Raw genomic sequence first — 23,575 nt, 5'->3', positions numbered from 1 at the left:
TGCAGGATTCCCGAGTTGTTTGTCAATGGGAAGGGGGAGTGAACGGAGCCCGCTGGATGCCTCAGCCTGGCATGAGGTGGCACCCTAGTGGCTGTTTTCTGCCTTCGACATATGCACTCTTTCTCTATTTTCACACAGGAATCATCATTAGGATCCAAATTGCAGTTCATTTTTCAACTTCGTTTTTAAGTCTCTAAGTCCTTTTTGTGACTTTGAGTACCCATATCCACGCACTAGGATTTTCTGGCCAGCGTTACAGTAAGAACAACTGGCAGTGTTCTAACCTGACATGATGAGGCGAGTGCAACAGAATTAACTCGGCTCCAATGTACAATAAGAAAACGAAGCTCTTCATATGAACAAGCCCAGACTTGGAAATTACAAACTATTCTTGCAAAGACGGACTCATGAGGAAATTGGTATAGGAGGAGGGATTCCTGATGTCCAGCCCTTTGAGGTGCCATTTGAAACAGTTGCAGGATTTTAGGTCTTTGTTAAAAGAGATCTAAAACTTTCTTTTCTGAACAAGTGGCCTGTTGGTTCTCCTCTGTTAAGTAACCTGATAGCTGTGATCATTGCATGGAAATTAATTTTAAAATTAATATTCTTTAGCAAGCTCTTCTTTCGAAAGAAACCATTTGGGCTTGAGCATTAAAGGAAGAAACAAAAAGATTATAATAAAAAATAGACTGCAGCCCTAGCATGAACAGTGGCTGTGACCTTGCCTTTTGTTTGCCATTACACAATTCAATGGCAGTCCACTCAAACTATGCTCTCGATCAATATCCTATTAAAGCAGCACAAAAAGTCTCCATAAACTTAGTGGTTAGCTATGTTTATAAATGGAACTCGGCATAATTAGATGGTCAATAGCAGGCTCTACTAGTAATTTTAAAATGAACATCACACATTTTCTGTCTGTAGAAGTCAATGGCACCTTTTCCAGATTGAGGGTATCGTGTGCCGCAGACAAAAGAGTGGGAGATCCTTTAAAAAATCATAATGCCTATCTTGAAAATGCAGGTTTTAAAGAAAATCTGTTAAGTTACAGACTCAAAAATACTGATTGGCCCTATAATTTTTTTCATTTTTGCCTGCCTAAGCCACCTTATTCTGAATGTATTATGACATCGCAAATGTTTCCTAGTTTTAATCAGCCTCTCATAGGGAGATAAAATAATAAATATTGCCATACTCTCTGGAAGAAAAATATCAGTCTGGCTGGCTTAATTTAGTGGGTTTCCTCTACTATAATTCAATAAATTTTCAAAATAAATACTGAAATTGAATTAGTTCAGAAGCATGTTTTGTTGTATAGCTTTTTTTCTTTTAATTTTCTTGCCATATTTGGGTTGAATATTTGGACAGTAAAGCCGGCGGCAAATGGAACGGACTGGCAGTAATAAAATTTTTGTCAAATTGCTCTTTCTTCCAAATCCCAGCTCACGGTATGGGCAGCCACACATGATTTTTCCCATTCTCCTCTCCTCACCCAATAGAGAAGGAGCCACATAAAGTGAGAGGTGTCCCCATTCTTACCTATAGATCAAAATATATAATGTGCCTTGTGTTTGACATGGACCCTGACAGTGACATTATGACCACCTTGCCGACTGAAATTAAAACTATGGTGACAGGAGCTTATGACATCAGCATATCCACTGGTCAGCTTGATGCTTGAAAGTCCATTTCTTTCTGTTGCACTCATCTTCTTACAGCCTTCCTGGTTAGAGCTGGTAGTGAGAGTTTTCATGGCAGCTTTGGGGCAGGGGGCGGGGGTGGCTCTTGTTCCGTGTTTTCCTAGCTGAAGTCTTGCTAAATTGACCAGACCACAAGCATTCTTATTTACTTCAGAGAGAAGTAAAACATGATGTCCATACCATGGACATACCATGATGTCCATACAAGTAATACCTTGATGTCCATACTAATTTGTTATTATGATCTCTATTTGTATATTCATCTATTTCTAATCTTTTCTAGCTAATTCATGGGTTTTGCTTCCTAAGTATAATACATTCTATGAAATCCATGTTTAAGATGGCAGCATGGTATCATAGTCCAGGATATAGAACTGGGGATCTGGCTCTGCCACTTACTGACTCTATGACTTTGGGCAATACTGAATGCCTCCCAGCTATGTTCTTGTAGGAGGTAGCAATCACTTGTTCAGTCAGCAAACAAGTATTAAATACCAGCTGTGTGCTGGGCCTGCATCAGAATGCTGGAAACACCTCTTAGGAGTGATTTGAGGATTAAGTGAGAAAATGGCAAGTATCTAGCATATAGTAGATGCTGAACAGTGGTAACCACCATGCTTATTATTGAACAGAGCCTTTGTCCCTGGTCTTTCACTGTGTGTTCAGAGTTCATCCTTGAGGTAGCCACACTATCAGCATATTTATTAAGAATCTCTGTGTATGTCTGTATGTGCTCTGTGTACATGTGTAAATTAAGAAGGACTGATTTTAGATTCAAGTTTTAAAAGTCAGTTTATTAGAAGGACCATTCTCATGACCCCTTCAAAGTTAATAATTCTGATGGAATAAGAGCTTGCCAATACTAGGCCTAATTCATCTGCTTTAGGAAACCAGAAAGTTCTTACTCCTTAACCTCTCAGTCAAAGCTTCTACATCTGTGTTATTCTGGAGATTTATCTTCCAGGGTATCTAATAGATAACAAGATGTTTTAAAAATTCTAAATCTAACACTGACACATTAACAACTTTTTAAGTGGCTAGCCGCACCTTTATTTTCATCAGAGTTCTTTAAAGTAGTACTTAGTTCTGTAGTATTTGAATTCTTGCTTTCTTTTATATTATGGACATAAAAATTCCCTGTGAGTAGTAGGGACATGCTGGAGGTTTACCAGCAATGTGGTTTTTAGTAAACTTTCACTTATGTACTTATAAGCCTCATTTTTTTAAGAACAGATATTCCTATCCAATGGGTAACATTAGAAAACTTAAAGGTATTTTTGGGATTTCCAGAAGACTGACAGAAATTCAATATTACTCCCACAATAAGACCACAAATGTTTAAAAAAAAAGACCACAAATATTATTGAGATTTTGGCTGGAATATATTGACCTAGCTAACTCTTGCTAATTAGAAAGACTGTTGTTGGTGACACAGTAGACATGTCCAGGATGAGATCAGTACAGTCCAGGCTCAGCAAAGCCACACATTAAACCCAATGCAAGAACTGAGTTAATGCAATATGTGATTGATATGAGTACATGTTAATACCCAGGATCTTTCAGTGTATGGAGAAGGAAAAAAAAAAAACAGTTCTTAGTGAAAATACTGAGACTTATTAGTATAGCCAGCTGGGTTTGTAAGTTGTTGAGATGAGACTCTGCTGATGTAGTTTGGTCTCCTAACAGCTAATGATCAGATAGTCCCAGCGTGCTCTTGGTGAAGGGGCTTATATTTAGAAGCCCTTCCCTAGTTTATAGATCATTGTGGTAAAAAGATGTCTCAGGCCATCAAATCCATCCCCTGTCAGGGAAGACTTAATCCCATGGCTGAGGCTGTATCAGGTACTAAACGGGTACCACATTTGACCTCAACCAAAAGCTAAGATGAGATGATACTCTAAAATGCAGAAAATCAATTTCAGTCCCCAAGGCAGAAGCCACTAATGCAAGAGATCGGTCAGCATTGCCCACCGCGCCATGGATGGCTCTGCTCGACCAAGTGTCAGGCCCTCTATCCAGTGAAGCACTGACTGACTCTTGCAGCTCTAAAGACCTGTAAACACAAAGAAGGGAGAAGAAGATGATAAATACAAGTTTTCCCACTTTATGGATAGATGATAATTATTTTTCTCTATAAATCTTAGTGCATCTGTCTCTGTAGTAATTGATGATAAAGGAAAGACAGGGAGACTGGAAATGTGAGTTTCACCTCTGGGCTGGTATCTAGAGATACTCGGGTTCAAATCATCGCTCTGTCACTTACCTGTGTGATCTTGAGCATGTTACTTAACCTTATAACTGATTTTCCCATTTGTAAATGAGAATAAACAAATACATGTTCTATAGGGATATTGCAAGAATGAAATGAGGTAATTCAGGCAAAACACATAGCATGCCAGCCTGACACATAATACATAATAAATAAGTATTAGTTCTTAGCTGTTTTTCATTAACAGGCTCATATAATCTTAGTTCGATTTTAGTAAACATTTGTTGCATGTGTAATATATGAAGCATTTCACTCTGTGTGCTGAGAATACAGAGATAAGTAGAAATGGTTCCTTCCTTTATAGAGTACATATTTAAGTTTCTTGAGATCCAAGACTGAGCTCTCTTGTAATAAAATGCCCAAATATGCTTACTTCACGAAACGAATTCACAATGATTATCAAAGGTAAATTGTCTTCACGATTCAGAGTGGGGAGGAAAGAGGGTATCAGTGAACTGTTCTTATCTTAATAAAAAGAAAACATTTTTTCAGAAATAAAAATTTCGCTATCCACCTCCTCCTACCCGTTCTAGCACCACAAACCCACATATTTCTTAACTCGTGCCCACAAATGTGGATGTGTGAAAACGGTGCTCTCTCCGCATTAGCAGATGCCGTTGATGGGGTTAAAACATCGTGCTGGCTTTTGGCACCTAATACTCCATTTCATAAAAAGCATTGCTTAAATCTCATAATAGCAGGAAAGTTCATTTCCACATAGAGGGAAATCCTCGTTTTGGTCCAGTGCCTTTCTTTTATGTTCCATTTTGGAAAACCATACTCCTAGCCTGCACTAGGGCAGACTTTTTAGAAAGGAAGGGCAGAGAAAGGAGAGCAGTACGCGGTTTGCAGACCAGAAATCTGCTCAGCAAAGGAGTTGCTGAAGACTGTGGCATAGAAGCTGCAGGGAAAGTACCTTTATGATTGATTTCCATTCAAGTCAGACTGACTTGCAGTGTGGTCATTTTTCTAACTCATAACCGTTCACACTGCAGCAGTCTGCTATCTGCAGGGTGTCTGAATTATAGCAGTGTATGTCCATGTTACCTCTTACACAAATTACTTACACTGGTTTCTTTTTCCATGCAAATTCATCAGTTTTACAGCCCCTCATAGCCACAGTCAGGAAACTCTGGCCAACAGCACAAATTGATAAAATGAGTTAATTTTACTATACTTATTTTTTTTTCTTCCTAAAAGCCCTCTTTCATAGGCAGTGTTCAGGAAGCATATTACGGTAAAAGGAAGATAACAAAGGAGTTGAATTTTCTTGCCATAAATTACCTTCCAAGTTAATTCCCTTTAACGATGATTCCAGATTTGCTTGAGTTTTCATAGCATTGTGCGTTTTACAACTGTGCCTTTGAGAGAAAGAAGACCAAGTATTTTCCCATGTTCACTCCTTTTGTGCCAGTGACATGGACTTTCTTATGAGATCTTTGCCACCAGAATGCAAAACAACACTAAATTGTGCTGGGCCCCTAGAACTGTGTGCTTGTTGTTGGATCTTCCCCCCCCCCCCCCCGCCCCCCACAAGCCTTAAAGTACAACTTCCCAAAGTCTCAGTGAGTACATTCCGTTACATAATCTGGAAAGAAATATACCTCTCTTATTTTTTCATAGTTATTTTATAAATTGAAAGTGAAGCACTAAGCCCAGTAGTCTTTTTTGAGGGTTACCTATTGGCCATATGGCCATATTCTTAGTTGCCATGGAAATTTGAGGAAGGGACAGCTATGACTGTTAATCTCTACAATGGAAGCCCCACGAGGACAGGGGGTCTTATATGTCTTGTCCACTGATAGATCCTGAGCATCTGGAACAGCACCTGGCACAAGGAAAGTGCTCTCTGAATATATGTTGAATTTCATTGGCTATAGCCTCTCAGAGAATATGTGCCATTAGCAGTAGGCTGGCCACACGAGGCATTCACTTAATGCTCCCTGTTGATTCCTGCTGAACAAGTTGTAAACTCAGGGCACTGTCATCTCCCAGGCTTGAAATTTTGGACAGAATTTTTTTTTCCATCACCCTCTCTTCCCAACAGCACAAACCCGAGCAGATTGTCTCTGGTGGATGGCAGAAGTTCAATAAACCACAACCTTATCCAACTACTAATGTGTACAGAAGAGCAGGTCATTAAGAGGGTTGGCTACTAAAGTAACCCCTTTCTTCCAATAGCCCACATTACTATAATGATTCCTTAATAGCAAACCATTTATTAAGAAGTGACACAAAGACTGCATTCTACTCATGACAGGAGAAAAGGAAGTGGGGGGACAAATGGCTTAGAAATAACATCCAATGAGACAATTCCCAAAAGTTCATCTTTTGGGAAAAACAACCGCGTGGAACACAATCCACAAAAACTTCAGGTGTGACTCACAGCAGTACTGCTTTAAAAAGTTGAGGAACCAGTCCTCACTGCTCATGTACTTATAGATTTCTGAGCTGCATTTCACACTGCATAAAGTTGAGAGGTGGAGAGCAAATGGAGAGGGTGATTACTGATACTCCTTAATTCAAACATATTTATTGATTATCAGCTGTTGTGTTGGATTGATCATCACATAAAACTCTGCAGGGCTGTTTAGGAACACACAAAAGTCTGTCGGATCTGGAGGGTTAAAGGTCATCTGGAATGACCCTCTCTGACTTTGTGACCTAGGGATGTGACTTCACCTCTTTGTACTTCCATTCTTCCCTGGTAGTGTGATGGGGATTAAATGAGATGGTGTGTTTAGAGGGCTCAGACCAGCATCTGGCCCATAAATGATGCTTAATAAAAGTTGGTGCTTGTGATGCTGGTAGTGATGGCCCTGGCTGTGGTGGTGAGTTTGCATTTCTGTCATAACTATTAGGGAATTTTGAGGTCCAGAGAGTTTAAAATTACTTCAGCTACACAGAGGGTTATTGGCAAGACTGAAACTCCAGACAGTCTCACCCAGGCCCACACCAGCACTTTTTCTACGCCCTGGGATGTCTATGTTTACAGTCCTCAGAACGCACTCTATCTAGTGTGGGGAGAAAATGTCACATAGGAGATAATTTAAGGATGATAGAGCCTAGGCTCAAGTACAAGGGGGGGAACAAAATCAGGTTTCACAATATATGGAACAGACAGGAAGTGCTGTGGTTGGTCCAATATTTCCTTAACATCCCTGCCTTTGATTGGCAGTGGCTACATAATCTCTGTAACACATCAGTAAGCTGTTAGTCTTTGGCTTTAGAAACCCAGCATGACATCCTGGGCAGACCTTGTTCAAGTCACTTAACCCTTGACAACTTTGAGTTCCCTAATTTGCCAAAAGGACTTATTACCGTTATTAGCTAAGAAGCACCGTGTGTTATTTACATCTTATCAATATTTTATATCTGTGGAATAGTATGACCCATTTGCTTGTATATGTCCTCTCATTGTGCACCACTGGACACAGATCTTTTTGTATCTGTTTACCAAGATGACGGATACCCAATGGTGAAAATTCTGTTTTATTTCCTGACAGCATGCCTTAGGCGTCCTTTCCCTTGGGGAAGGGACCCCACGGTCCTGGGGTCCCTTGCCAGGACCGTGCATCAACCTACCAACTGGTTTCCCCACCTTAACCCCTTTGATGCATTCTGTATGCTGTTGTCACAGTAATGTTTCTCAGATTCAACAATGATCACTTCCCTACTCAGAAACCATCATGGATCCCACAGGTCACTAACTATACTTCCTGCCTCTAAACTAATGCACATACTGTCATATGCCTAGAAACCTTCTTCGTCGCTGCCTCTTTAAATCCTACCATCCTTCAAACCTTAGCTTAAGTGCCCAACTCTTCCTGGAATCAAACGTTTGTCTGATCCCACAAGCCAATATGATTTCTTGTTCCTTTGAACTTTCCTAACACATCCTTTGTATTTCTCTCGTGAGACTTAACACATTCAGCATTGAATTAGATATTCAAGTATTATCTACTCTAGTAAACTTTGTGAGACAGAGATGCTGTGTACCTTTTTATCATCTGACGTTTAAGGCAAATATTGGATATGAAAGACAAGATACTGTGATCAGAAAAGCAACAAGTTTGGAGGTGAGACACCTTTGAATTTTAATCCTGGCCCTCCCTCTTTTGTGCCTTTCTGTGGTCCACAGCAAGCCAGTTAACCTCATTTTGGGGCTTCTTAGTTTTTCTCATCACAAAGAGGTACTTTCCTAAAGAGGTGGTTTTGAGGATGAAGTTAGGTATAAAAAAATAAAAAGCTCCATAGGTATTCAGGAGAGCCTGCTTCCTTAGATAGCCCACCTTCCTTAGATACCTCTCTAAGCCTCTTCCTGTTCTCCAGATAGAGGCACCAAGAGTACCCAACTCATCGCAGGGACCCTTGTCAGTGACCCCCTCCCCAAAGGCAGGAGGCTTTCTCTTTAACTGTCATAGTATCACTGATTCAGATTCCATTACCATCGACTGACCTTCAGATGATGCATAAAGACACACAGTACTGAGGGATGTTTCCTTACAAGACTTTTTCAAAGAATGTGGAGTTTGCATCAGGGCTTTATTAGGATTGTTTAACCCAGGTTGTGAAACCTGTTCTCATTTCAGAAATTTAATGATGTTATAAAATTGAGGATACACAGAAGCAGTTTGTCAAGACCTGAAGTTAGGCACTGTAACTCCAATAGGCACTTTGAGAAAATATCACAACGCTGCCAGTCCAGCTGATAAGCGTTTGCTAGATTACAAACACACCGTGCTGAGTGCTTCACAGGAAGTAAATATATGGGCAAGTGAAGGAACATTTCTGTGGGTTGGTTATTGTTTTAATCTCTCTCAGAGGTGTGCACACTATATTTACTCTGTATTTTCCTTTCTTCACCTATTCTGGCTTCTTTGACATTTTAATAAGATAATCAAGGCAGAAGACATTTTTCCATGGTCCAACATGGTAAATAGAATGTAACACATAAGCGCAGCTGGGCAGAGGGCCTCCAACTTCTTTCAGTCCAGCGAGGCCATTCACTCACACCTGGCTTTACCTTTCCTTCTGAGGAATGATGTGGGAGCTCTGAGGCTCGTGTGTTTTTGCCGGTGCTCAGCTACTGGGCTGAGGCCTGAACCCCATCTCAGAACTTAGAAAGAGAATCTAAATACAGAGCCTTGACACGGATTAGCTTCATCCCTCTTCTTTAGTTAACGGGAGGTGTGAATCTTTAAGCTACATGAAGGCACAAACATTAATACGTACCTGTTATATGTTAGGCTGCTGAGAGGGGATGAGGGGTGATGTATTGAAATAACATCCTCCCCATCCCCCTAGCCTATTTCATCCATAAAATAATATGAAATAAAGGGGAAACTATGCAAATAAATTTAGTATAAAAAGCAAATTAGGGAATGACTACAAAGTCATTCATTGGAACTCTACTTATATGTATCGTCAAGCTCCATCATTTGTTTTTGAACCAAAGGCCCTTCCTCTATTACGCTTGTCATTAAAAGATTGGTTTGAATTTCAGAAAGTATATATGAATTTCAGAGCTTTCCACTTCTCAGCAGTGACTGTTTTTATATAATGACAGTTACGATTAAGGTTTAGCCATTGCTAGTGATCAAACAACTAAGTTTTATCCTTAGATATTACTCTATCCCTTCCTACCTTTCCTTGATTCCAGATTTTTATTATGGTACCACAATTCACCCAGTTTCCCAAGCAATAATCCTGGAAATCATCCCATACTCTTCCTTTTCCATTATCACTGCACTCAACAAGTCAGCACATTTTCCTGATTCTATCTCCTAAATCACTTACATGAGGCTCCTTGTCTTCATCCCTTGAGTTTAGACCCATCCCCACCTTACTTTTTTCTAAATGACTCCACTGGCCTCTGTGGTTTTACTAATGATATTCTTCAACTGCGACCCTCTGTCCCCCATGCCTACCTTCATGACAGGATGATGTTTCTAGGTTATAAAGGCAAGTTTGGTGACACATTCTTATGCTTTGCTGGTTCTCCTTTGACTAGCAATCAATCCCATTTGACCAATGCTTACTGACTGCCTCTTGGTGTCAGAGATTATAGTAGATGCTGGCAGTATAACCCCAGTGGCCCCCAGTGAGTACAGAGTCATAAGCTCTTTAATAGCTTACAAACTTGGGAATTTTCTGGACTCAAAGTCACGTTCCTTAAAGAAATTCATGTTCCTAAAGACCTTTTGTAACCTGACCTTAACCCTCCCCTGATTTCCCCATGTACTATGTATACTTCATCACACAGAGTTGTCAAAAATCCAGTATTCGTTTTATATTCTCTCACCTCTGTAAATTCTGTCCCCCCTACCAAGCATGCCTCCATCCCTCTCAGTTGGGCAATTCCTACTTGTCCTTTTAACATTTTCCCAGACATCATGTTTTCTGAGGTCCTTTTTACTCCCAGAGCCTCTCATTCCCCAGCTGAGTTAGATACCCACTTCTATGTGGCCATATCAATTTAGGAATTAAGGACTTAATACACTGTATTGAAAATAACCTGCCAACTTTCCCTCTAGAGCTGTCCCAGGGTAGCAAACATGTCTTCCATCTAAGCACAGTTCTAAGCAGTGATCATTTGTTGAAAGAATGAAAAGTCCCTGGTTCATGATATTCCCAATTATCCTTTCTTCTTATGGATATTAGCGTCTATTTATTTATATACCCACTTACATGGGCTTACTTCCTGAAACCAGCTCCTTAAATACAGTAATTTATGAATCTGTTGCTCCTGCTTTTGCATAATCTTTCAAAAGAAGAGGTTATTTCCACTAATACAGTTGCACCACTAACTTTATGCAGTCATTTCATAAAATTGATGGTATTTGTTCATTCAAAAATATCTATGAAGCTACTACCATAAATGAGGTATCTGGAGGCAACAGGCTTTAAAACATACAGGGAATCACATCTCACTCCATAGTCAGCTCCAAAAATCACGCATTCAAAATTATCTTTAACAATCTCTTAAGTCTGACATCGGAAAATTCTATGTAAGTTTTTTTTCTCTTTTATGAGCCATACGGTGTCTGTGTGGTTGCTAGTCTCTGCCATCACAGTGCGGAAGCAGAGACAATATGTAAATAAGTGGGTGTGGCCATGTTCCAGTAAAACTTTATTTAGAAGAACACACAGTTCAGGAACCCTGGTTTGAGGACCCTGCCTCAAAATAGAAGGCGAGACAAATAAAGTGAAGAGATATATGTAGATGCTGAGCCAGTTCAGAGTAAGGAGAAATGGCACATTTCTTGTCACCAGAAATTAGGAATGGGGAGCCTGGAAAGATGAATTTGCAGTTCAGAATTAATTCCAAAATACCAATGAATGAGAGCTAGCAGGATCAGACAAAGCTAGGAAGGCCCCAGAAAATGTTCTGATTGGTCATTCAAGAAAAGCTTCAGAGCAGAATGTGGAGGTATTTTTGTTAAAAGCACCCAGGAATGTTGCAACTGTGGTGACAGTTTGCCATTACAAGAAGAGAAAGGACAAAAAGTACATTATAAAACAAAGTCTTTTCTGGTGTAGACAGTTTTTGTGGTCAACATTCTTTGGAGGTCAGAGTTCATTACTGATTATTTCAGATAAGCTTACTGTATAAATGCAGAAATAGAATGTGTTACATGCAACACTGATATGTACTCTTCATTGATCTTTTATTCACAGAACATAACTATTTTTTTTTCTAGCACCAATAGCTGCAGGAACTGGCCCAAATTTTTCTCTCTCAGATTTGGAAAGTTCTTCATACTACAGCATGAGTCCGGGAGCAATGAGGAGGTCTTTACCCAGCACATCCTCTACCAGGTAATTTGATGGGTGGTTCTCCACAGTTCCACACCTTGATTTTGACTCTGAGCCTAGAGGCCCTTGCAATGTGTGTTTGCTGGTGGAAGATACTAGGGAAGTATGTTCAGCCCCAACAGATTTTCAGTCTTATTGGAAAGAGAAAGCAAAATGTACATGCTACAGAAATAAATATATAAGTGTGTCAGTGAAAAACAGTGAGCTAAATTGTATGGCACAGGCTAAAAATAGTTAAAGATTTATCCGAAAAGATTGACTTGAGTTCAACTGTAAATGTTGGTTTAGAGTGAGCAAGATTGGAAGAAAAAGGAATGGTGTCTGGGTGGGGTGAAGACATGAGTAAAGCATAGAGAAAGGATGAATGATAAACACAGCATGTTCTCAGGAGATTAAGGACACAGCACTTGACTAAGGAAAAGGGCGTGTGTTTTGGCTTGTTTGGCAAAACGTTGACACTGGCGATACCAGTTCTAGTCCCAGTGCCTGCAGCAGACATTACAGCTCAGTCCCAGCGCTTTTCCCCTACAGGATCTAAAAATCCAGGCTACTGGAGTTGCCCTGCGACATGAAACCCATTTGATATCTAGGTGTGAAGTTACAAAAGTGAATGCAGTCCTGTGATAGGGCGGGGCTGGCTCATAAACTCCATTGTACCAGGAGACCTTTAAAAAAGTAAAGCTGGAAGAGCACAACCAGATAACAATTCCAGGGTTCTTGATCCCCTTGAGGTCACAAAGCCCAAATCAAAATCAAGCATTTTGCAAGATCCTGTTGTCTCTAGATAACCGGTACCAGAAGGAAAGGGATTAGGCATTAAACCCACAGTATTCTTTTACAAATTGGCTTTAGCACTGGACTGTGACAACAAAGAAAAGAATGGTGCAGAACGATCTTTAATGTTTGTGTACTTTGCAGAAAAACGTTTCACAAAGGTATATTCTTTAAAGCAAGCACTGGAATTTTATGATTTAAAACAATGGCCAAATTATAGAAATTTTCCTTGATAGAGACTCTTTATTACCTTGACTTTATATATTTTAACCAGCATTACTCTAAAAAGAAAAAGAATCAGCTTAGTAATTACTAATACCTTGAAGACAGTTAAAGAACCAGTCATTCCCTAAATATGACCACCAGCCACATCCTCCCTCATCTTTCATGTTGTTTAAGTATTCCCTTTAGTTTATTGTAGTATCAGATCCTCGGGAAAAAACATTTCTAAAATCCAAAGTACATTTATAATGAAAGAATGACATTGTGAACACATTCAGGTGTTCATGTATTTTGAGGATTTTGAATGTTTGCTCATGGGGGGACATTGTGTGTGACTGCACTCCGTCAACACGAAAAAGCTTTGCAAATACTTGTGGGTAGTGATTAATTTACAAGTTGATGGGATGTTTGTTTTTCATATGTGTGCTGTGCATGTACCATGGACGTCCCAAACAGTGCTCCTCATCCTCCTCACCTCCCCCCAGACCCCTGTCCTTTTGACTTCTCCAGCTGTTTTGTTGCCTTTCTTGTGATTCTCTGATTGGAAACCTGGTTTTTAATGCCATTTCAAAGGCTACTGTCATTCTCATATTCTGCAAATAACCAACCCTGATAAGGAGCTAATTATAAACAGCAGCAGTAGTTAATAACTTGGTAATATGTTTGTTTTACTCTCATTAGGCTCTCCTAGGATGATTTTTTTTTAAATTATTCTCTAAATATATAGACTCAGCAGAATTATCTGTGTACAGGTTAGAAAATATGCCCAGAAGAATACCCCAGATTTACATATAGAAAAGTTCATCAACCAATCAATATTTGCTCATGCTGTGCCAATATTAATCGGTCACCTGCTCTGTAGCAGACACTGTATTAGATGCTTTACATACCTGATATGATTTAATATTCACAGTACTTTTACAATATAGATAGTGTTGACATTTAATAGCAGATCAACCCAGAGCTCAGAGAAGTTAAGTAACTTGCTCAAGGTCACAGATGTAGTAAATGGCAGAACGTACATTCAAATTCAGGTGTGCTGGAACTTCAAAAACATGATATTTTCACATTGGATCCTCTTAAGAACGGGGCTTACTCTTTCAATAAGGAACAATAGAACATGAAGCCCCCCCCCCCAAGAATATCTAGTATCCTTATTTTTCCTGGATACTTAGTGCTTGCTACCTTGAATTACTGTTACCATCTTTGAGATCTGTACAGATCCTGCCTCCCCATCTGGGCTGTAAGTCCTGTAGACGTAGACCCCGTAGACATAGATGTAGACGTAGACAACAGTGTGTGTAACTCCTCCAATTTGGCGACAAACATTTCTTAACAAGGATATCATCCAAGGCACTGTGTATATAAGTCAAGTAATAGGAGCTATACAGTCTATTGGTAGAGACTGACAAATACATGGAAAATTTTCAGTTACGAGTACTCTGACCGCTCAGGAAGAAGTCATTTTACAGATTTGTGGGTACAAGGTAAGGCTTGTATGCTTTGCATAGAGTGAGAATTAAACAAATATTCAGAATGAAGGTAATAGTTTGACCTTAATTTCAGGTAGAACTGCTAGGAACACAACAAATTACACACGCAGGAAGAGATAGTGCATTACTCCTCAAAAGGATTTTATCTTCTCTCTTAGGTAGAGATCTTACTGGTACTTTCCTTTTTTCCTCCAGTGTTTATGGTGGAACTGAATAAGTATCTTAGAAAGTCAAGGGCAAGACCCAAAATCAATGACTGATTCATTTCTAAGTTAAAAAAAAAAAAAGATAAAGGAGATTGATAGGCATTAACTTTAGTTCTGTACCCCTTTGTGGTAAACATCTCCAAAAATCACAGAAGGGGTTGTGTAAAAATTGGGATAAGAAATACTTTTCTGTCCCAAAGAACTTCATCAAGATAAACCAACTGTCAAGTTTGTGAGGTCAGTAAACTTTGTCTTGGAAGCCTTCCATGTGTCAATCCTGGCACTTCTAACTTTCTTCACTCCTGGATCTTTTTCTCCTCTCTACCCTCCAGTCATTTTTCCCGTATCAACCTCAGAAAAGTCTTTGCTTTCAAACTAAGGTTTGAAAAACTATAGATTTTCACTTTTAGGATTAGCAACTATATGGGGTATTTGCATTTTAGTAAAGGACACCAAGAAAATTAAAAAAAAAAGAAACTTAGAAAAATATTAATAATGAAAGAATAATGATCAGTGGAGTTGGCCTTTTGCGTTTGATCTCAGTGAATCATGACACTTGGGCAAATACCTGTTGTAAGTACTCAAATGGCTGTTTCTAAGTCAATAGCACAATTCAGCAGTTTTTGAGCATCTGCTGTTAGCCAAAAAAAAGAAAGAAAGAAAGAAAAAGAAAGAAAAGAAAAGAAAAGAAAAGAAAAGAAAAGAAACGGGCCTTTCCCTACAGACAGATCTCACAGTCCCATCAGAACATATAGGCCTTGCCTTTTTATTTGCCAGGAAACATAGAGAAATATTTGTTTTGTTTTTAACATGTGCCTTACCAACTTCCAAAATGATTTCAGGTGGCTTTCAGGTTTTAGATACAGCAAGAACTATTAAATATAGAAACAGAGGGCAGAAACCATAAAGAAGAATAGGAGAGTGTGTTGTATCAGGAGCCTGAAACCAAGAGTTGCACCTTATGTTTAATCCTGAGGCTCCTGGTTGCCAAGGCAAGAAAGGGAAGCAGTAGGCTATAGAATCTGCATTTTCTGATAAAAGGAAAGAAGAGAAATTCATGCAGAGAGACCATATTTTTTCTGGTTTTATGTATAGAAGGAATTTTTTGTGTACATCTTCCCATAAAAAAATTTCTGTTCAATATAGTTTCACATAAATTACAGAAGAGTTCTTCAAGTGGCTATTTTTCATTGAACTTCAAGGAAAGCCAAGCAAAGAATATAAAATAAGCTATTAAAGGTTTTCCTTTGGGGACCAAGCTAGTTTGCTGCAGATATGTTGCTTTCCTGTGGTCTGTCTTTAACAAGGACAGAATTTAAAGGCAAAGAATACGGAGGGAGATACCAACTTTATTAATTAGAATTTCTTGCCTTAAATTGGGTCCTCAACATTTTCTTACTCGGTTTGCAGCCATTGCCTCTTAACTGTCTTGCTGCCTCTTGGTTCCATCTCCTTCTTTCTCCTTTGCTTTTCCAAAACCATCATCTGCACAGTTACCAGAGTGGCCTTTCTAAAGTCGACTCTGATGTCACTCCCTGCTTAGTCTTTTTCAGGAGTTTTCTTTGCTTATAGGATGAAATCTGGATATGTAACATCTTCTGTAAACTCTACCCCTTTCTTTCACTTCGACTTCAGCCAGGCCAGACACCGGGCAATTCTCTGCACGTGTCACACCTTCCTCTGTATGATGTTGCTTCTGCCAGATAGGCACCTTCCTCCTGGGAGTGATGTTCGGAATATCTGATGACCTGTGTGGATACTGCTCTGCCACAGTGCTCAGGCAAAGTCCTGGAATGCCCCAGATACACCTGATGTTAACCCTTTAGTTTTTGGATGATGAGGGTGTCCTGGGGCAAAGCTAGTGAAACTTTCGGGGCTTGATATCATGATACTTCATGAACTGAGAAAGAAGTATTTCAATATTTTGAAATAATAATTGGTGCCTGAGTGGTGCATCAGCCGAATACCGGCCTGTGCGTGCCCTTTCCTTTCTTATACTGTCCCCTCAACACTCACTCATACAGCTCAGGAACTACCTCCTTCAGGAAGCGTTACCCAACCTCCCAGCATATCATTGTTTTCTTATTTCATCAGGAAATCTGTGTCCTATATGTGCTTTCATCATAATACTTATATTTCTCTTTTGCACAATTATATTTGCCTCTGCATCTCTGTCCACTAGACCATGAACTCCACGGAGACAAGGGGCCATGCCTGATGCATCTTGATATCCCAGCATTTAGCATGGCACCCAGCACGTAGGAGGGACACAGCACATGTTTGATCAATGAAAACATATAAAAAATTCTGTACCCTGACATGGGAGGAAGAGATTTCCCAGTAGGCACTCCCACTAGGTATGAAAGCTATTCATTCTGGTAGTGTATTAGTGACATAATCAATTAAGACAATTAGGACATATTAGCAACATGGCATTTTGCTGCCTTCTCATTTCTGAAGCCTCAACTTGGGAGAAAAATTCAGTTCTTCAACTGGAGGAAACAAGATACAGGCTGGAAATTTCTCAACCATACCTCTCCAAAAATAAAAAATCCAGAACTTCATTTTGATAGCCTCTGTGTAGGCATAGAAAGAGGAGAGGCAGGGCACCTGGATGGCTCAGTTGGTTGAGCATCTGCCTTGGGCTCAGGTCATGATCCCCGGGTCCTGGAATGGGAGTCCCACATCAGGCTCCCCGCAGGAAGCGTCCTTCTCCCTCTGCCTATGTCTCTGCTTCTCTCTGCATCTCTCATGAATAAATAAATAAAATCTTTAAAAAAAAAAGAGGAAGGGCACAAAAAAGATCAGGTCATGCTTTTTTCTATGTCCCTTCTTCTCAGAGGGAAATGTACTCCTTCCCCCTATTTTTTTTTATCTCTCTGGGCCATTGCATTTTCTCTAGCATCTGCCTCAGAAACTGGACTATGGTAGCTGTGCAGCAAATATTTTTAAAATGAACAGATCCAAGTGGAAGATAAGAAAACAGTGGTGAGGGGGGAGAAAAGCAATCCAAGCTCTTCTTGAAAAGCTATCCAAGTTCATAGCAATCTGAGCTATGAACCCCTGATTTTTATCCTTCCTGGGGTGCCAGAGGGATAGACTGATGTCTAGGGACATCACTGAAGTCTAGGCCCTAGGCGCTGCCTGAGGAGACATGAAACGCAGTCTTCCTACAGACACTTGCAGGTGGAGACAGAAGTAGGAGCCTGCCACCAGTTCCTCAAAGGAGAAGGGAACAGGATGTGGTGGCAGCAGCCACTTCAGGGACGATAAAAATCAAACCCAGACACTTGGAACAACACAGACCCAAGACTTTGTTCCACATCCAGTGACTCACTCAACTGAACCAGAGCCTAAAACAGAGTCCTAGAACTCCGACTTGCCCAGTTGCTTCCTCCTTTGGCTTGCTTTCAGCCAGAGGTGCAATCTCCAAGAGAGGTGGTTTGGATGGCCTTTAAACGTGTACCCGTTGTGTTATTTCAGCTCCACAAAGCGCCTCAAGTCTGTGGAGGATGAAATGGACAGTCCTGGTGAAGAGCCATTTTACACGGGCCAAGGGCGCTCCCCAGGAAGCGGCAGCCAGTCGAGCGGATGGCATGAAGTGGAGCCAGGTAAGCGGGGCGGGCGCTGGGCACGGGGCTGGTGCACGCAGTCAGAGAGGCCTGTGGGAGCCGGGCCAGGTGTAGACAGAGGAAGCGGGCCCGAGGCAGTCGACTCAGGCAGCGCCAGTGCTTTGGTATCCAGGTGCAGACCGGCTGGAAGAACCGTGTCTGGTTTTTGGCTCTCACATATTTTTGCCTACCCTACAGTCCCATGTTCATTTGCCCCTGCTTTTGTTTTTAATCCTGAGTGCCTTTGGGAATTGGCTTTTTGGATTATCTTTTAGCAATCTTAAATAAAAATCTGTCAGCATTTTCAACTGGATGGATAATGCTAGGAAGGAGACGAGGGTCCCTGGGCCACAGCTTATGCTTGGATTTTTATAAAATGAGGAGGTGTCACTTTTTTTTTTTTTTCTGTTACTTATCACCATGATGGTTTTTCTATTTCAATGGAATGGCTGGGACACCTGGGTGGCTCAGTGGTTGAGTGTCTGCCTTTGGCTCGGGGAGTGATCCCGGGGTCCTCGGATGGGAGTCCTGCACTGAGCTCCCTGTAGGGAGCTTCCTTCTCCCTCTGCCTGTTCTCTGATGCTCTCTGTGTGTCTCTCATGAATAAATAAATAAAATCTTTGAATGAATGAATGAATGGAACAGCTATCCATCTCTAGTGAACTAAGGTAATGATGACTGTGACCTCCCAGGATAGTCTAGTCTTGGCTCTGGAGTCTTGAGAGGAATGTGAGAAATTTGGCTAGCAGGAGCTTTTTGGAACCTTTCTCAGTGTCTAATCTCCACGTGGGCAAGGGAAAATCTCCCTTACCTTCCTCAATCTGCAAAATCAGATGGAAAGAGAGGGTAGAGTGTGGGCGTTGGACTAGAAAGGCATAGTATAATCCTGGCTCTTTGCTCCTGCTGGCTATGGGATTATGGGCAAGTGACCCAACCTCTCTGAGCATGTTATAATCTGTCAATACTAATAGCTGTTTCAATGCTCTTGAGAGTTAAATAAGGTAACATACATAACCCCTCTAAGAATTACACCTACCTAGCACAGAGTAAATTTGAAACAAAATGTTTTCTGATTATTCTCCCCCACCTAGGCCTCAGAGTGATTCCTTGCAAGAACAGACAAGCACCAAGGAGATTTCTGAACTATCCCTTTTGTCTTCAGATCTTAACTCCTTTCTCTCCTCCCTGACATAGCAAAAAACAATCCCCAGAGGGAACGGCATGAGAGAGATTGGGGGGTCATGGAACTGTAGGCTATCCTGACTGTGGTGGTGGGAATAGGAATCTGTACATGTGTTAACATTCATAGAAATGTATACTTCCTTCCCCGAGCAGTTTTATTGTATGATAATTAAAAACAAAACAAGACAGAACAAAACCTCAGGCAAACCGGCTGAGTCCTTTATCTTGCTCCCTTTACTGAAATGCAGAAATTTCACTTCTACTTACTTCTACTTAATCCTCTCACTCACCCATTCATCCATCTTCATCGGGGAACTTTCTGCCTGGTTCTGGGAACTGAAGGGTGAATGGGAAGGCTCTGGCTTTTGCTTTCAAAGAATTCACAGTTGGGGGTAGGACACAGATGCATAAGGAGATCATTACATGGTGATAGGGGAAGTGCAGGGATGGGGAGATTAGCCTCCATCTTCTCATTATTTCTAATTATTACCAACACAGCATTCAGGGTGTGGGGGATCTTCTATAAAGGTCATACACATCTGCTTTACACCACACTTAGCTGGTGCCAGTTTACCAAGTGGCTAAGAAAGCCAGTCCTAAATGCAAATGAAAATGCTGACTACCCATTGCTGATTGCTGCTAACGGCATCATCATCAGCAAGACCTCAGGATAGTGCCAATGAAAAGTTTATGTGCTATTAAAAAATTAAAAGATGTACAACTTCTTTGAACCCTTTTCAAAAGGCTAATTAGAGTTCTAGCCAGTTCTAGCCCTGCTTCAGTGAAAATCAGAATCAAAATATATAGGTTTCAGGCAGCCTGGGGGCTCAGCGGTTTAGCGCTGCCTTCAGCCCAGGGCCTGATCCTGAGACCTGGGATCAAATCCCACATCGGGCTCCCTGCATGGAGCCTGCTTCTCCCTCTGCCTGTGTCTCTCATGAATAAATAAATAAAATCTTTAAAAATATATATATAGGTTTCGTACATGGTGCTTGAATGTTGTACTAATGGGGTTTTATACACATTGAAACTGCTTTACTGCATTGATGTACACGACCCCCCCACCCAAGACTCTTCTCTGGGTCCTTAAGTAGATTTGGAGGGGGGGAGGGCATATTGGGGGCAGAGAGGGGCAGGTCCAATGCGCAGGATACTTTGACCTTGTGACTTTTTTTTCAAAGTAATTCTATTCATTTTTGCACCTTATGATTAAACAATCATAAATTTTAGCATCTGAATGCCTAGATCCTTTGCAGTCATTAAATAATGAAAGTTTAATAGGCGAATTCTTTTTGGGTAATGATATTATATATCTAGCATAAAAGAGAAATTTCCCCACAATTCTACGTATTCTTGGATTCATTCTCCATCGTCTATCCCTATTTCATTACAGAAAAATGCAGCTTCATGGTATATGTGTTGGGGAATGGGGGAGGACAGTGGGTAAATTTACATTTGGCCATATTCAGCACAGAAAGTCATCATTGAAACAGGGCCTGAGGGGACATTAAAACTCAACCAAAGGATGTTGTACATGTTCGTGGTGACTTTGGTGTCATTAACTCACACCAGCCATTTTAAATGGATAATTTATGCTGCCAGATGGTCCTTTTTGGGGATTTTCCATCTAGCCCAATCCCCTTTTTGGCACAGAGAACACCCTTATGTTGTTCCCTCACTGATCGGGGCCTGCATAGCTTTTCCCCAGGGGTACAGTTCATTGAGTAGGAGGCTTTTAGTGGTTCACTCATGTAAATTACCTTCAGAACATGTTGGGAGTTATATATATCTGAATGCACCAGCAGCCTCTTGGTTGCCTACATTGGGGATAATTCTCTCAAACAAATACTAAAAGATACTTTGTTTATGCCTCAGATGTGACACAGGAAGCAAGGCCTGTACTTACTCCTCACTCAGAGAGCTTTGCATCTGTTTACCTGCCCTCAAATGCTTTTTCAGGACTCCCAGCCAAAAGAGGGCCGAAGGTTGCCAGAAGAGACAAATTTCCTTGAGCAACAGGAAGGCTTTGGAAAGTAAAACAAACCAGACATGCAGTAAATTACATGGGCTCTTTCAAATGTCTTTTGTAGTATCCTGTTCCCCATTAGTTTATCTCAGCACTTTTAGTGCACAGCTCTTATTATCTGGGAAGAAGGGCATAGGAGATGAAAGATGATGTTAGTTTAAGAACATCAGACAACCTCAAGCTGACTTTTGCTTCTCTTACAATGCTGCATTTGTTCCCTCCACTTAGTTTCATTTCCCAGTTATCTCAAAAGTGGGTTAGATTCGAAGCTTTGAAGCTAATCATGCACTGATGAAATGAGTCCTATGAAATTCTATCAAGCAAAAACTCACATACCATCGACTCTTATTTATCTGTACAAATGAAAAATTACAGCGAAACTGATAATGCAAATAAATAGGAAGGAACCCAAGAGGCGCCTACAGTGGGTCAGACACTGTGCATGGTGCTTTCATATACATGGTGAAAATTATAGTTACGATTGTTTGATTACCTTCTGTATACCAGTTTTTTTAATTACCCTAAATTATGCAAGACAGAATGACCTTGTCTCTGTAGAAATGAAAACAGAATTCTAAAAGGTTAAGTGACTTGTCTCGGGCCACACAGATAGTAAACCTCTGAATCCAGGATCCAAACTTTAACCTAAATCTGAGTTCAGAAGCTAAGTTTTATCTTCCGTGCTCAGTAACCTCTTTTACAATAACACTTATGCTATAAAAGTATAATAATAAAAAACAAAAAAGTAACTCAACAGAAGGAACTGGAAAAATCCCCCACTTTCCTTATGCCAAACCTTTGTCATTTAACCGAAGCCAGAGAAAGAGTGTGGGCTATTTAATGTACATAGGACACAATATATGAGCAAATAGTATTAACTGTTAACAAAGTAAAATATCATTTTTTTCCCATAAAATCAAATCCTCTTCAGCATTCAGGTCTTTGTTCAAATAATATGTCATCAGAGACGTTCCCAATAATCTAAATAGTTGCTCTTTTTCTTGCATCATTCTATAATTCATAACCCTGCTTTTCTTTATACCACTATCTACTGCTGTTGTCTGTGTTGTCTCTGGAGAGTGGACATTCCATGAGCAGTGGGACTTAGTCTTTCTTTTCCACTGCTGTATCACCAGCGTCCATAACAGCATCTGGCACTTAATAGGTGCTCAATAAATATTGATTGATTGAATGAGTGGAGCCTAACAAAGCAGAGGATTTGGTGTGTTTTCAATAAATCTAAAAACAGAATTTGCCACCAATAATCCTCCTAGAATTGATGTTTGCTATATTCTCAATCCGTCAGCTGTTATTTAGCCAAATCCAATTATTAACAAGTAGTAATCAAAATAATCTCTCAGCCTCAACCATGGGTCCCATTGACAAGTAATGGTGTGCCAACCTTTATTTCAAGTATCCCTTGCCTTAAAGGGTATTCCTTTGAGTGAATCAAACCTTTTTTAAAGAGAATTGTTTTCTCTTTAAGATAATTCAATATTAAAAGCTCTATATCAAGAACCACAATTGTGAGTTTCTGTAGAATATTTAATATAACCACCCTGATTTATGTCTAAAGTGTTTCAGATTTCCCTATCAGATTTTCTCTTCTACAAGTGCAAGGAACATCCATATGAGACACTATCAGCTCTCTATCATAGGAGTCATAACCTTGCTACTCGAAGTGTGGTTGGAGGACTAGCAATATGGCATCACCTCAGAACTTATTAAAAATGCAGGATTTCAGGAAGCACCTGGGTGGCTCAGTCAGTTGAGCTTTAACTCTTGATTTCTGCTCAGGTCATGATCTTGGGATCATGAGATGGAGCCCTGCATCAGGCTCCACACTCAGTACAGAGTCTGCTTATCCCTCTCCCTCTGCTGCTGTCTCTGTCTGTCTCTCTCTCAAATAAATAAAATAAAATAAATAAAATCAGAATTTCAGGTCCCAGACCTGAACTGAATATTAACCCAGACCAACTGAATATTAACAGTTAGTGATGTTTATCTGGGTGATATTTATACATGTTAGGGATTAAAAAGCAGTGATCTAGCCCTTCCCTTGGCTCTCACCACTCAATCTTTGTCTGGAGGCAAAGTAGGTATCATGGGATACTCTCCAACCTACCTCCCTACTTTAAATAAGAATGCCTTTAACATTTTTCTGGATAGGTAAAAACCTAACCTATTTTAAAACATCAGAGAGGGTAGTACACTCATGCAGTGACTCATGCAGTGTTTAGATACCTCACTGCATGAAAGAACATTCTCCATATC

The 23,575-nt window shown here is 40.3% G+C and overlaps 1 protein-coding gene across 12 annotated transcripts in view; it reads left to right on the top strand.

Moving 5' to 3' along the window:
* Positions 1–23,575, top strand: part of NFIA (nuclear factor I A) — a 576,588-nt gene that overhangs the window by 454,844 nt on the left and 98,169 nt on the right. For all 12 annotated transcript variants that reach the window (XM_072730767.1, XM_072730768.1, XM_072730766.1 and 9 more), the window contains 2 exons: positions 11,673–11,790; positions 17,966–18,093. In XM_072730767.1, the coding sequence (XP_072586868.1) occupies positions 11,673–11,790; positions 17,966–18,093 (246 nt within the window). The remainder of the gene's footprint in view (positions 1–11,672; positions 11,791–17,965; positions 18,094–23,575) is intronic.

This window comes from Vulpes vulpes, chromosome 12, assembly GCF_048418805.1.
Source record: "Vulpes vulpes isolate BD-2025 chromosome 12, VulVul3, whole genome shotgun sequence".
Classification (NCBI taxonomy): Eukaryota; Metazoa; Chordata; class Mammalia; order Carnivora; family Canidae; genus Vulpes; species Vulpes vulpes.
Note: the sequence above shows the minus strand (reverse complement) of the source record. Positions and strands in the feature narration are given on the sequence as shown.